Source organism: Necator americanus, chromosome X, assembly GCF_031761385.1.
Source record: "Necator americanus strain Aroian chromosome X, whole genome shotgun sequence".
Lineage (NCBI taxonomy): Eukaryota > Metazoa > Nematoda > Chromadorea > Rhabditida > Ancylostomatidae > Necator > Necator americanus.
The window spans coordinates 27,065,068-27,081,059 of record NC_087376.1 but is presented as its reverse complement, the minus strand read 5'-3'; the positions used below and the strand labels follow the sequence as shown (position 1 = coordinate 27,081,059).

The 15,992-nt window shown below is 36.0% G+C and overlaps 1 protein-coding gene across 4 annotated transcripts; it reads left to right on the top strand.

Moving 5' to 3' along the window:
• Positions 1–8,308: 8,308 nt before the first annotated feature.
• RB195_025656 (uncharacterized protein) lies at positions 8,309–11,404 on the top strand (the record flags this gene model as incomplete). Of its 4 annotated transcripts, none has more annotated exons than XM_064213897.1 (8): positions 8,309–8,387; positions 8,530–8,677; positions 8,745–8,811; positions 10,015–10,160; positions 10,870–10,958; positions 11,076–11,155; positions 11,236–11,273; positions 11,347–11,404. In XM_064213897.1, the coding sequence occupies 8 exons, from the start codon at positions 8,309–8,311 to the stop codon at positions 11,402–11,404; spliced, it is 705 nt and encodes a 234-aa protein (XP_064069776.1). The 4 variants fall into 4 exon arrangements, with proteins under 4 accessions (XP_064069776.1, XP_064069777.1, XP_064069778.1 ...); XM_064213896.1 differs by having other exon boundaries at positions 11,070–11,155; XM_064213898.1 differs by having other exon boundaries at positions 8,524–8,677.
• Between the last annotated feature and the right edge of the window lie 4,588 nt (positions 11,405–15,992).

Here is a 15,992-nt window from a genome sequence, read left to right as displayed (position 1 = left end):
TGTTGTATCTTCTCACCAATGTTTATATTGTTACTTTATGAAAGAATTTGTGGAGTGAATAGGTTGACTGCGAAAAAAAGTGGCACACTCATGCTCAGCCAACATTATCCATGAAAAGAAGTTGATTCAAGGACGATTCGTCACTCATATGATTCATTTTCCTCGTTTGCAGTGTTTGCATGGAGGATCGTTAACGTTTCAAATGCTAATCTTTCTCATGCGATGGTGACTGTCCTCTTGACAAATCCTGATATTCATAATGGATTCTGCAAATATGCATGAAATGAACATTGACGGAAATTTTTTTGCATGTTATTTTGAGTAAAAAAAACAGTTCCTGGAGAAGATGTGTGCATACATACTTCTGTTATTTTTTTTGATTTCTTTATATCAGATCAAAAAAAGTATCTGCAGATTTTTCGTTGAAAAAGGTCTTTATTTGAGGCTATTTCCGTACGGTCGATATTTCGATGGGAGTACGAACTCATTTTGCATAACCTGTCATATGTTCGTTGACATTTGTAGTGAACGAACAAACTCCTCGTTTCGATTTCTTTTTTTTTTTGTTGAAACGTTGGAATAATAAATAAGCGCTTTTTATTATTTGCCGGGACCATTGACAAATAAGAGGTAGTTGCATTAGTAATTACTGTACGTATATCTTTGTTTATTGCTTTTATTTTCTCCATGAAATAGAGTGGTTTCCATTAAAGGAACGAACATAAAACAATACACAACAAATTCGTCTTCAAAAGTTTGTCAACATTTTCAAAACTTCGCTTATTAACTTTCTTCGAGGAAGCTCTCCGGAAGAATATTTCGCAAGATCCATTACATTATTTCAACTGGTAATAATTTCTATTTCATTAGATTGAAAATTTCTGGAGATGAAAATAAGCAACTATGATATGTGTTCATCATTAGAAGTACTTTGGAGATGATTCACTGCAAGAAATCATTCTCGGGAAGATTCTGAAAAAAGAAAAACGGGTATCTCAACACAAACATTTCGATTGATCTACATAGACCTTGTGATGCTTGTGAGTGATTGTCAGAGCGAAGAATGAACATGAATAATAAGTACGAAAACGAAAAAAAAAATAAAAAATAAGAATGAAAAAACACCCTTATCCTTTGCGAAAATCATCAGCTGCTTAAAGAGTTGCAAGAACTAGAGCTACTTTGCTGTATGAGAATATCCTTGAGAATCCTTAGTTGGATTTACACAACATTGTTTTATACCAAAAAAATCTATCTTTGACAAAAGCAGAATAAAAGACACTGGGACACAATAAAGAAACTGGTAGATCTAGAAAGCCTAGCGAAGTGGTTTCCTCAATGAGTTAAAAATTGAGGTGATAAAAAATCTTTTGCTCCAAAGAATGAAAAAAAAATTGAACGTTACCTCCGTCTTTGCCTAGGAAACCTTAAGAGCTGTGAAAAATAGTGTATGCAAGACGCTAAAATTAGATGTAATATTTTTTTCAGAAAAATGATGAAATTCAGTGTCTCCCTTCTCTGCCTTATTATTCCTTTCGGCTTCAATATGTATCAATTATAACATGTGTAGTTCTTTCCCTTTAAATCAGAAGTAGAGTTCCGCTCGGGAAGATTAGAATCATTTCTATTTCAATCTTATCCTACAAATGCATATATAGTCCGGATGTAGCGCAGTCGGTAAGAAGTTCCGCTGTCCACACGATCGATCGGAGGTTCGAATCCACCCTAGTGCTGACCAAGCCTTTCATCCTTCCGCGGTAGATAAATTGGTCCCAGACTTGTCTGGAAAAATAAAAACACTGACTTGGCACATCGGCTAGCCACCGCAAGTCATAGTAGAGGCCGGTTACATTTTTAACCTCGGGCGATTCTGAACTGAAGTGAACGTGGTGAAGCATTTCAAGCGGATTGATCAACGCCAGATACTTTATCCCTCATCCTTATCCTGTAAATATTCCCGAAAAATAAAAAACCGAAACCAGATCGACGTGGATAAAAAATGGTTCCTATGCAATCATTATTCTCTAAGATGCCTCAGCCACGAAAGAGCTTCGTTGTTTGTGGCATGACTGAAATTTGCCAAATATCATTCTCTTTTGATAAGACGAGATCGGTAAAAAGTTACCGTCACCCAAAGAATTTGCGGAATTTTTTTTAAATTGCACGACTCTCTTTACCACACAGCGATAGTAGATCTAAAGAGTCTTCCCTGAGCTGCTTCCTCAGACGAATTCATCGACAAACTTTCATTCCAACCGTTTTCTATTAGTAGAGAACTTTCATTCCAACCGTTTTCTAGTAGAGATTTGAATTCTGAACAATTTGCTTTGCATATAGTTTCTTTTGTGGAAAGGAAATAAAATAGATTAAATATGAGAGAAATACAAAAATCATTATTTTGAATCATATTAAGCCGATGTCAATTGGTTTAACTAAGGTAAAAGCTTTGTTTATCTTCTTCTTCGTCACCTCACCTTATCAATAAAAATATTACTGCTTCGTCCAAATAATTAGAGCATTTAATCTTCGACTATTGATCCTGATCATTCATATCATCACCGACTTCTTGCGCTAACTCTTACAAAAATCTATTCACGCTGAGTCAATGTTTATTCGGTTTTTTTCTCTTGGTGCTGCAATTTGTATGACGTGGAACTGGTCGTCGATGACGGAACTTCATTTTTTTCTGGATAATCCTAGTTCACCCAAAGATATTGGATAGAAGTTTTTCGCCTGAACAAAACTTTTAGCATTTAGAACATTTTTTGCAAGGAAGTCTCGGAATTTTATCACATAATTCACATAAATTATGACTGATAGAGTTTCTCTCGATGCTACCGGTACCGCCTCATCGTCGTCTTTTTTCCCTTGCCCTCCGATTTCCTCTTGGTCCTCGGTATATTTGCATTCGATGACGAATGTGCGTTTGATCTGTACACGACGCCCACCCATATTTGACTTGAAAATAATCGCGCGCTTCAGTGTGCGATATCATCGTCGGGCAGCAGGCAGGCGCCAAACTAGCCGCTGACCTCTGGCTGATCCTCCCTCCTAGCGCCGCTTGTACGTGTTGAAATCGTCATTTCCCTACTGATTCATGGCTATCAGCGTTCATGGTTCTTCCAATCGTACTGTTGTGTTGTGAATTTTAAAAATCACTTGCTTTATTTAGTATTGTCAGATAGTAGAAGAAATTTTCCTCTTTTAAAATTTGTATTTTGCTAAACTTGTGCGGTCTAAACAACATTCACTCCTTGTTTATTCTGCAAACGGAACAAAACATCTGTGAACTTAATCTCAACGGTGGTTGTTTACAGCAAAATTGTTGACTTCCCACAATAATTTAATTGCGTGCAGAACACCTTGACGTTTTGTATATAAAGATCCCATTTCGTTTCCTGCTCTTCATAGAATAACAATGAACTGTCACACTGTGTAAACAATGTGGAATTTTCCAGAAATCAAGAATTTCTTGGACTTGAAACGTTAACACACAAAAATTAAAACCTTCAGCGAGAAACTGTAAACATTAAGCTATTTTTTGGAAGAGGAACTTTGCATCAGTTCAGGAAATTTCAAAGTTTCCTACAGCAGCGTGTTCTTGTTTATTTTGAGAAAAATGCGTAAAATTCGTAGAGTGCAAAGAGAAACTCGACTAGGGTCTATGTACTCCATCATTGCACTCTTTTACTTTCTTTTTATCTCGTTAATGGAATGATGTCAGCGATGTTCAGTTTTCTTCTGTCATTTTATGTACTAATTAAGTTGAAGAGCATCTTTTTTCAAAGGTTTTTCTTGGAAGTTCATTGAAATTTCTGAATTTTTGAACAAAACTTGCTTAGCCTGAGCAGTTTGACCAGTCTGTAGATTTTGAAATGTTAAAAAAAACTATAGCTCTCAACATGTATCCTTCCAAATTATTTATCGTTTCAGAATCTCCTCGGTGATTTAGTTTGCTCCCACTTACCATCATATCCACTAATATTTGGAGCCATCACTCTTTTTCTAGAGAATCAAATTCCAGGAAAAACTTAACTCCGGATGCTTAAAGACCAACCTTCTCATTTCTGTTTTCTGAAATATTCTTCTTAAAATACAAATACATTATATTTTCTTCAGTACAAATCAGTTTAATTTCTATAAACGTACGCGTTTCGACTTTGGACCTCAGAAACAGTTCAGATTACATTGCAAGCGTAAGCATATTCTTATCGAATTAATTAGCAATGTTTTTATTAGCGTCGAAATCTCGTGGACTCCCATATCGTGGAACGTTTCGGGACGAGTTCTGTAAAATTACAGTGATCGCCGCATGATGCAATTCTCGGACAACTTTGACGTGTTTCAAGTTGTTGTGCAAGAATTGCACGCCGATTGATCTTTTGCCATTTGAACTGCTCTTGCAATGTTTTTATTTCTCAAAAACCGCAAAGGTGATTCATTGTTTGAACAGTAATTTGCGTGGTTTATGTAGCAAATGAAACCATCACATCCCTTGTATTGAACAATATTCGTTTAAAATTTGCGCATATTTTACTGTGAACAGGAAATGCTGATTCACTAGAACAGGTAAGTTTCTATGATTAATGTCTTCCATTTGTTTGTGTTATTTTCCTTTTAAATGCAATACTTCCATGCAATGAAATTCAGAATTATATTTGGAGTCGAACACACTGTTCTCCATTTCTCTTTCTCTCTTCTTCTCTTTCTTCTCTATTTTTCCGTCATTCTGCAGAATTCAGAAATTTCGCACAAACGGTGTGCTTTACTAGTTATCTGCATTCTGAACCTACCTAACTCAATTGATAATATTCCAATAAATCTTTGAAAGTATGTATGTATCCAATAAAAATCTAAAAAAACAGACTTTCTTTTTTTTCTTTTTTTTTCGGGAGGTGAGAAGTAAAGGAACACTAAGGAACATTTCGTTCAGTAACGGAGAACTTTTTTTGCTTTCAACGAGCTATTAATTAGTTATGAATACTTTCTATCAGAAAAAAAATCCTTAAGTACCAAACCAAGGAGATCAAAAAGATCTCACCTGTTCTTAACCTTTCCACGCAGAAATATGCTCTCAGTCACCTTGAGTTTTTCTCAAAGAACAAATAATTCCCCTTAGAATCACATCTTCTCAGGAGTAATGGAATATTTTCCAGAAGAATCATCATCATTTATCTTTTATGCATTCAAAATGCTTTTCTCAACATACATAAGAATCTTCCGGGTTTGACTGGGGAGGAGAGTGTAATAGATGTATTTCTTTTTTGAAAAAAAAAAACATTTGAAGGGTTCAGGAAATTTTTGTTAAAGTTTTTTTTTCCAAATTCTTATTGGATGCTGACGTTTTTCTTCAATATCTGATATTCTTTTTCTTTTTAGCAGTAACATCTTTAGCGGTACGATGGCTCTTTGCTGCTCATATGATCCAAAGAATTTACTTTTTTTTACTCGTTTTCTCTAGATAATATTTAATGTGTTACGTATTTCTAGATACACAATGTGTGTAAACACGTGTCAAATAGAAAGATTACATGTAGTTTTGAAGGGTTTTGATATATTATGATTGCAATAAACCTGTGTTTCTGTCACTCATATAAACTCACTGATAAAGTCGAGAAAGAAGGAAGTGCGCCTTTACTCACAGGACAGTTACGACGAAATGGAATAAATTCCAAATAACTCTAAGACATTTCGCTTCGATTCTGTTTTGAACAAGGATAACGGGTAATTTTTGAAATAATTTACATTTAATACCAATGATTCACGTGGACGAACCAGAGCTATACATAGGGACAAAGAGAATTTATAAGGAACAATTTTATGAGAGGAGTTTTGAAAACGAGGATTCCAGAACTATATACGTATCAATAGGTAGTTCATGTACATGATCTATAGGAAATGACAATAATTTCTTATCCTTATCTTTTTTTTCTGAAGTGGTATCGACTGAGCATCTCTTCATCTTTTTGATTTTTATATTTGTTTTATTTATTTTATTTTCTTTTTATTTTTGATTTTGATAAGATTCTAGTACTGTTGAAACTGCTGGAAGGACTTTACAAACTCTTCTGCTTAAAAACCCGCCTGCACACTAACTGGTCAAAGTCCATAGATGAATAGAAAATAAATCTTACTTCTTTTTTCTTGTATTTTGTTCATATACGTTGTAAGGCAATCAGTCATAGTTCAAGACTACAGCCGAGCCACTTAAAAGGATTAATAGTAGAAAACTCTAACAAAACAATACATCCTGAAGAAATTGACAGAGATGAGTTTTTTTTTTCTGAAAACCCTTTCATCTCTCTTCGATATTTAAATTGAAAAATTTGTCCACCATTGTTGATTTCAGTGATTTCAGTTCCGTTCTTTTAGTTCCTCTGAGAAAAGAGTTCTCGCTTATTGCCAGCGGTCACTTTTTTGTCATTGGACTTTTTTTCATTTGCGAGATGTCATCCTAAACTAACCCTAACTGAAATCGTTGAAAACGCTTCTCAATATCTGTGCCCTCAGCAGTCGTTCAGTTGATTCAGAGGAAAGGAATCCGGAATTAGAAGAAGATTCTGGGGTTTTTTCTGGAATCTCTGTCATTTTTGGTTCAATTCAAATTACTCTCTTCGTTTTCTAAACATCTTCAACTTATTCCGGAAAATTTCACAACACTATGAGGGTTCATATGGTATAGTTTTTAAGGATGTGGGAATTAGAGCCTACTTTTGCGTTTTCCGTTTCGTGTACCTATATATTTTTTATTTTATTTTGGCGATGAAAAAAGTTAAAAATTTAACGTCAACTTCAATGTATTTTCAAACTTTTATAAAGAAGATTTCTTAATCGATGATTTTGTAGGAATCCCCATGTTTTCGATTTTTTTCCTGGCAACAAAGCGAATCGATACGGACATAACTGTTAAGAACTCTGTAACTAAATACGATCAGCGTGCTTGTTGAAGAATTTTTGTCGCCCCGTTCGTCTTGCGCTATTAAATTTTCCATCTCACATAGCCAAAAATCGGATTTCCTCAATGTTTAATACGCAGACTTACTACTTACAAATTACTACCACTTACTTACAGATTAGCCTTTGAAGTTATGTATCGATTTGGATGGCTTTTCGAAAAATTGTCCGAAAATCTAACCCTTCTTGGTCTGTTTATAACACCCTTTCGGCATATAGCGAGTATATTCCAGATTTACCGATTTTTTTTTCGGATTCTCTGTCTTTCAATGGTGTCACACTGCCATTGTTCATGATTCCAGCACAAAGATTTAGTGAGGCAACAGAACAGAAACCAGAAAGGAGAGTTGAGAAAGATGTAAAAGAAAGTTTTTTTTTTCCAAACAAAATTAAAAATAAGACAAGACATAACCCAGAAATGAGATGTGAGAATTACGACGAAGTAACTGGAATAGCAATAAAAATATTAATATAATGTTAAAAAATAGAGCATAGCAAGTAATAAAATTATAATGGAAAATAAAAACAACTAATCGCATTAACTCTTCGCTCTCATTTTATGTAAACTTTTATTTCTGTAAAATATCGCTTGATTCTGGAGGTGATAGGATCACGCTTTTATCGTTACGCTCTCTGCCTAATTTTTCAGGTTTTTTTCTAGTATTACTCATTGTAGTGAATATGTAGATGTTCGAAATTTTGAGTAATCTTTTACTGTAGCAACTTAGCTCGTAAAATGAATGAATAAACCCTGAAGTTATCTTTCATTGAATACAATTAAGTGCTTTTTTCTTCATTCGAACTCCTCGTTTTCAACGCTTTCCTGACTCACGCATGAGTAACGTCCTGTAATCTTTAACTCTCGCATGAAATGTGCAAGTTGTCGCTAAAAAAACCATTAGTGGTGCTCACCGAGATAAGATCCGTATCGGCTCACACATGTGCATATTTGCGTCTTCTTTGGAACAGCTCCCAGTAAAATCCAAAGGAGTTATTTTTCGTGATTAACGGATCTTTTATGGAAGTAGAGTTTTCTGTTGCGCTAAATAAGTGCATGACCGTTTCATTCGTATTATCATTTCGCATCCAGAACATATACAACACCATTCCGTGAAAACTGCCTCGTTGATAAACATACCATTGTCATAGATTTCTGTGCAAAGGCGCCTCCTTATCATTTCTGCATTCCTGACAGTTTTCTCATATACTATTCATCAAAATGTTTGTTTAAGTCATTGTTACGTACTCTTCCAGCTTTTGCGCCCTCAACAATCCAGAACATTTACTCCTATTTAGAGCTACAACGAGTGAGCCAAACGATAAGTCATCAACGACTCGGTTCTTATCAGTTAAGATGTTCCAATCAATATGTATCGCCCTTATTATGCTCTTCGCAGATGTTTCTGCAAGCGAACATATTTTGCGACTTCAGGGTGAGGAATTTTCCATTTAATTATCCACTACTATTCTCAAAATATATTCAGATATTAATTACATCCACCTGGATCGTTTCATCTTCATAATAACTTTTTTTTTATTCTCGTATGCATCTTTAAGGCTTTTCTATAGCTCCAGATCCTCCTGCAAGTGCCGTACTTATTTCCGTGCCAGTAAATTCAACTGTAATCCTCAAATGCGAAAAATCTCCAGAATTACCGAAAGCGCAATGGTTGCATAATGGAAATGACATTAATGTGGAATTTGTTAAACTTCTTGATGACGAGTAAGTTTTTTTGAGTCAGAACCCCGTGAAAAACTCCCATTTCTGTTGACTTTTCCGTATTTTCTAGGCATTCTTCTGTTGTTATCGATGCATACAGTACGAGTCACCATGATGGAGTTTATGAATGCTATGCGGTCAGTCCATCGTTAATAGTTTTCCCGAAAAGTGCGATAAGAGCCGATGGATGGTGTGATCATTGAAATATAAAGTAGCAAAGAAATTTACACGCAACATATATCGAGAAATTTTGTCTCATTTTTGTTTTCACTCATTTCGCATAAAGTGATACACCAAAACTTTCATTGGAAGTCAGAGCGGTCCTACCACGTATTGTTGAAGGAATTTCGCTCCAGAATTCTTCTAAAGCACTTGGTATCCTGTTGGAAAGGTTGTAATGAATTTCCATGCTTTGGACAATAATTACTATAGTTTTTAGTCTGGTTTTCATACGAAAACACTTCTTTTCTTGACTAAAAACATTCTAGTTTGCTAGAGGTTATTTGTTTTCTTAAGTTTAATGTCAACCGTCCATGCTGTTCAGGTTTTTTTTTTGTTAAGTAGCTGCTAATGAAAATATAGAACAGTTTGTACTTATAAATTTACAAAAAAAAATTCATAGAAAGACGTGACCAAATATAGTTTAAATGATGAAAAAAATATTTTTATTTTGAACCTAACGTCAGCACAGCCCAGCCATTACTAATATTCTGATAGATTTTCTGATCAACTTACTTATGTATTTAAAAATATTTTATCGACAGCTAGAATTCGTTCGGATAAATAAAGAAACCAGTGTAGTGAAGTGTTTGCTATCAATTCCACTAGTAAGATCTCTTTGATTTTTAAAATAACGATGTCCACGAAATTCTTCGAGTCTTTCAGATCACCGTGGTATTGTTTATCAAAGATTTTTTTATCAAATTAAAAAATGTTGTTTTCAATTCTGTCTTTGTGTCATCACTGTTTGATTGTTGACTTTTTGTGAGATTCCAGTAACACAGTAATACGTTAAAAAATTTTTTTAAACATAAATGATGTCAAACAATTGAATTTTTGAGCTTTGTCGCAGAATTATTTCGAGTAGCTCACCATTTTTAAGTTTTCTAGTGAGGTATATAACTATACCTCTGTACTTTTCAACTCAACATGTACCTCAACGCGAATCGATACTTAGTTCAAGGTATTAACGATACAAAGCTGGTTGTTGCATTGAAAAACCAATGACATAGGTCCTCTTCTCTCTGTATCCAAAATCGATAACTTATTGTGGATTCATGGTGTGAAATAAAAACTGCCAGATCTTTGCTTAAGAACGCGACTGATCTGTGCCGTTTCAGGGTCTGTCCTCGGCGTCGATTCGACTACAAGGCGAAGATGTCGTCGTTCTTCCTCCAGGTTTTCGATTCTGTCATAAATCCGAGAATGCCGCATGTGATCACGCTCGTGCTTGTATGGCTGATGGAACAGGAAAAACCAGTTGTGTGTAAGTTTTTCATTTCACTACTATTATCCCATTTTCTTTTCTAAAAAAAAATTTATTTAGCAGTGTAATGTATAGTAATGAGTCAAATTCATTAACCTTACATTTTTCCTTCCTATCTTGCACTATAGTGTTGCTATCTTCATCCATGGATTCTATTGTAAAAAATGTTAAGTGATGTGCGTTAATCCACATTGATATGAAATCCGATGAAGAAGTTTGTCTGGAGAAGAAAACTGTAGGGGCTGAATTTTATGAGAAAAAGAAGCCGGGAGGAGTTTTGGTGATTGTCCCATATTTGCTCTCTTGAACAACTCTTTTCCTTTTTTCTTTTCTTTTCTCGTTTCTTTAGCAACCTTTTTTCACATGAATACAGGCTGATTTCTTCAAAACGAGAAAAACTAATAATTTCATCAGCATGAATGGATTGAAAATCCATGCAAATCCTTTCCTTTTCTCTAGACAAAAATATAAAAGTTGTCAAAAAGGGAAGCTTTTCCAAATCACACCTCCACAGATTTTCAGACGAATACTTAATTAATTAATCAGTTTTAATTAATTTTAATTCGAAGCAATAGTTGTTGTTCTTATCACTTCATTTATAACGCAAATTTTCAATTAATCGACTGTTAGGGATGAAACTATGTAATTAGCTGAACTTTTTCTTCTTCTTTTCTTTTTTTTACCAAAATTAAGAACCAACGACTTTTAGGTGCTATCCAGGATGGAGTGGTGAATCTTGCAATCTTCCCCGAGACATTCAAAAAGCAAACCTTATTAATGTCCCTATTTGTCCATACTGTAAGTATTGATTTATATTTTAAAAAATTGCTTTTTCAGCAGGGCAATTTTTTTACAAGCTTTAATTCCATCTTATTCATATGATCAGCTGTATAATGCTTTTTTTCGTAGTTTCAGGGCCTCCTGTCATTACATTAATGGCTTTCATGGTGTGCGTGTTCATTCTAGTGATATGCTTGTATAGTTTCAAAGTAAAAGTAAGTATTTTAATTATTCCAAACTTTCAACAAATGTATTCTTCGAAAACAAGTACCACTCTCATTTTTCCTATTTTCAGCCAGCATACACGAAGTCGCGACGCTGTGGTGTTTGTAGGTGAGAAGTTTTCCTATGGAAATATCCATTTTATCCATATCACTAAATTCTCATTTTTTTCGAATATTTTTAGAACTCACACCTATGCTTCGGTCAGAAACAGGGAACAAGTAAACAAAGAAGATGTCTAAACCGTAGATTATTTTTCTCCTTCTGTTAGCTCCATCCCCACAGGATTCTCATTTTATGTCCTAACCTTGTTTGCCCTATTGAAAGAAATGGTCCGGTCAAGGCAAAATTTTTTTGTGATTTTGGGCTTTGCTTAATTTAATTCATACGGGTCATAGAAGTATTTCTATCCACAAAGTGTTGAACAATTACTTTAGCTGAATGGTGACGTGACGTGATCCAAAAGAGTATAGCGCCTGTCATTCCGACGAAGCGTGAGTTCGGGAAATTTCCTGGAAGTGTTTGAAATTGACATTTTCAAACACGTAAACAGTCATTCCAGCATCTTCATTTTTTGATTCTATTAGGCTAGAAATAGTTGCAATTCGGCGCTTTTTGACTTTTAGCACAATTCGATCGGTTGGCAATCAGTCCGCGATTAAAGTAGGTTTTTCCTTATACTTACCCTCAGTAAAAGTAGTTTAGTATCATTCTTCAAAGAAAGAAAATAGAAGTCTAATTGACCGGATTCTACCTACAAGATTCTTAAGAATCTGATATACCCAGAAATAGTCGTTCTTTCTTAGCGGTTAATAGTTAATCCAAAGAATTGGAATTGCTGCTCGTACGCATGTAATTTTTAGCCATCGATCACTATTATGTTTGTTGTTTGTTCATTTAAATTTTAACTATTTCCCTGATTCAAATTTCGCTTTAACAGTTGCATGGCTCCTATTTTTTCCCACTTGATTAATGTTACCAACTGCAAAATTAGAACCTAGTCATCAGTTGCCTTTTCTCGATTATATGAGGTGACCATAGAAGGAGGTTCCTATAATTCCACAATTTTCTCCTGTGTTCTGCACGAGAAGAATAATTCACTTATTGTCTCTTTTACTGGATTTCCTTATATGTTGTAACAGTTGCAAACGATCTCTGAAACGTGTTCCTCTCAATCGCACATGACTACTTGTATAATTTTAATTCTAAAAATTTGCATAATAAATGGATTAAACGAACTTGTTCTGTTACATTCTGTGTGAAGAATTTTGTAGCGGTTCCTTGTGTTCTAAGAAAGGATTTAATGAACAGTACCTCAAAAAGTCAAACTCAAAATCTTTTATCTACTTACTTACTGACAATTAATCGTCATATTCTACAGTACATAATAGCCAGCTGAGTATCAAACTTTATGATATCTAAACGTCAGGTGCAAGGGTGAGCCTATCTAATTACTTAAAATAAGACCTTAAGGCTTTTCTAAGGTGATCCTGGCAAAGTTTCTTACAGAGGTATCTGATTTGTGCTCATGTATGTTTTAGAGGATATGGTAGTACTGTAAGCTGAGTCGAAACGAATGAATTCGGCTAGAAAATTACTAGAAAAAAAACTTACCTTAAGCAATTAATAATTATACGAGTTTGTAATATTTACAAATAGTATTCTGATGGATATTGCCTCCATTCAATCTTTCATCAAGTATTTGCAACTGTCCGGATCTTAAAAACAGTGCCCACGGAAACGGCTGGGACATCTGGTCAACACCGAACACGTCAAATCTCGCTAGACTATTTGATTTCCCTTTGCGAGTAAATCGTCATTTTCTTCCGAAAAGTCTTGCAAAGCGAAACCAGTTTCAAATTTTAAAGAACAAAAAAAAACCGCAATTAACAAAATAGGTAACGAAAAGGAGGTCTACAATTTAACAGTTTAATGTTTTGGCCGACAAATGACAGTAACCGGGAGAAAAGAAGAAAAAAATGTTAATGGGTGAACACAGAATGTGTAACACTCTAAAAAAGCAAAACGTAAAGTAATGAGATAAGTAATGAGTAATGAGAAGATTTAAAACTGTTGTTGATGCTTATCTTGATGACGCTGCCCTTTAAAAATCGACTGTTTCGAGTGCACAATTATCCAAAATCATACAAAATGTCTTGTCTTTCCTTATTTTTATTATTTGATCATTGACGTGTTTTTTTTGGAAAAGAAACAAAAATGCAGCCGAATCCACATTTTGCTCAATCCAGGGTGCGAAAGACGATCACATCCGGACATTTCCGAATCACCTTTCCCAGCGCTAAAGCGTGGGATTATAGAGAACATCGTTGATTCTCCTCAAACTAGATTCAGTTCTCAATGGTGAATTATCTTTTGGGGATAGACCCAAAGATAAATTTACAAGAAAAATTTTAAGCATACCTAGAAGAACTAACCATGGACTTCTTAATGAAAGGTGAGTAAAGTCGTTTGCCCTGTAGGCAGATCCGAAGGCAGACCCTATCCGGGCAAAGCGCTAGTTTTCGAGCAAGCGGTCATGCTTTTAAAGAGGAAAAACAATGCAATAAGGGAAAATAGCCAGATATCTTCAGATGATCTGAAAACTGTTTTTCACAATTCAGAGGTTTAGCTGTGAGGCAGGTATTGGTTCCTGTCCTACTTGTTCCTTTATGGAAAAGCTAACCCGCCTGATCTGGAATACCGTTCTTTTTTTTTTCTACTCTCGGAACATCGATGATTGTTTTGTCTTTTGCCCCAACCGAGCAGAAACGAACAAATGTTTTGAGTTGTTAAACTGGTATCCCGTACACATTAAACTAACTATGGAGAAACCAGAGGGCAATTGAATTCTTTTTTTTTTTAAACAGAGGGCAATTGATTCCTTATTTGAACGTCCAGGTAGACATTATAAACGGTAGGTACGAAACAAAATGACATGGCAAGCCTATGTAGTTATAAGAACAGCTTGGTTCACTTTTCTTCGCTCATCTCATCATCCATCTCGGATTGAGAAAGCTGCGATTCACACCACGTTTCGGCACGGCAAAAACCGTTTGTAGTGAGCCTGAGGAGAGAAGGGATCATTAGTTACGGTTGTTTTAATTGTTATGAAATCCGAACGCACGAATCTAAAGCGCTGTCTCGAAAATCGCTGGAGGCATTTTGGATCCACTTTGAAAAAGTTAGGATCGATCGCAGGGAAAATGTCTTGCGATTACTCGTCCCACTTACTTCTTCGGTTTCTCGTCCGGATGGCTCTCCTGATTTAAATGAGACATTCGAGTCAATCGCTTGCGGGGTCGACCAGTCACGACCACACTTCCCCAATCCAAGGTGAGCATTCAATCGCTGTGTTAGGATAAAGGATAAAGTTTCTGGCGTTAATCAGCCGCTTGAGATGCGCCCCTCTGACCCCTCCAGGCTATTGTATTGGGCCAGAATGGGTTCCAAAGCCTCAAGGATTACGAACTGTAGTAAAACGCGTTGGCGCATTCCAAAGGGATGGATACTCCAGTGAATTCATCCGTTTTTATTCATATGGTGAATTGAAGGATGGTGTAGCGCAGTCGGTGAGAGGTACTGCTGTGGCTACAATGAATCGGAGGTTCGAATCCGCCCTAGTCCTCACCAAGCCTTCATTCCTCCGGGGTTGACAAATTAGTACTAGACTTGTTTGGGAGGATAAAAAAACACTGATTTGGGATATCGGTTAGCCCCCACAAGTCATTGTAAAGCTGCACGCGCGTTCATAAACCTCAAACGAAGTCTGAGTTGAAGTCGAACGCGTAGGCGCATCCATATAGGGATTGATCAACGCCGTGGACTTTATCCTTAAAGGCATCACTCCAGGAATCTGAGGTGGTACGGATTTCAGGAGGGATATTCTTATACGGGATCGTAGATTATGGAGAAGTGAGTGATTCCTCCATTTCTTGCTAATTGGCGTTAAAACGGCCCGGGAGATGCGGTATGTGGCTGGCGCGCCCCAATCGAACTCATTGTAGAAAATAGAAAATAGAAAATAGCGCGCCGGAACGCTAGAAACCGTATCTTCCGGGCCGTTTTTTTTACGGCAATTTGAAAGAAATGGAATCACTTTCCTCTCTTTAGTCTACGATCCCGTAAACGAATACTCCACCTGAAATCCGTAACACCTCAGATTCGTGGAGTGATGCCTTTAATCCACCTTGTGATGTACTGAATAGCCCATTTAAGGCTCTCACGTAACCTTAGCCACCAAACCCTATCAGCAGCTTCGTGTACAGGTAATCAAAAAACAGTACCACATCTTATTACACAGAGGTTCATCGAAAGTCAAACATTACGAAAGATAGCCAATGTTGGAGAGGAAAAGATTTTATTAGTAAGTGAATAGTCCAGAACAAAGTATGCACAGTTGGGTCAAAATGACATGAAGCACGGTGCAGTCGCGTAAGCGGTTGCGCTCAAGGCGATGCGGTCGAGATAGCGGTGTTAGAATCGAGGTGGAACCATCGCGAACTGCAGTAATCAACGGTGGTAGTAAGGGTTTCACTTGATCCTAACTGCTATACTCCACCGTACCGATTCGAGTATAACCGCTTACGCAACTGCAAACCGTGTTTCATATCGTTTTGACTTTACCATAAATTAGGTGAGAACGAAAAGTCAAGTGATAACATCTACATACTTTGTAGATAAAGTCTATACCTTCTCTAAAAAATAATCTTTTGCAATATCTCCGAAACTAGATGAAAGTCCAGACTTTCGAAGAACATATTTCTAATTCCTCCAAAATTTCAAAGCATCCAGTCATATCTCTGTATGTGTAGGCGCCTCCCCCGTCATTTT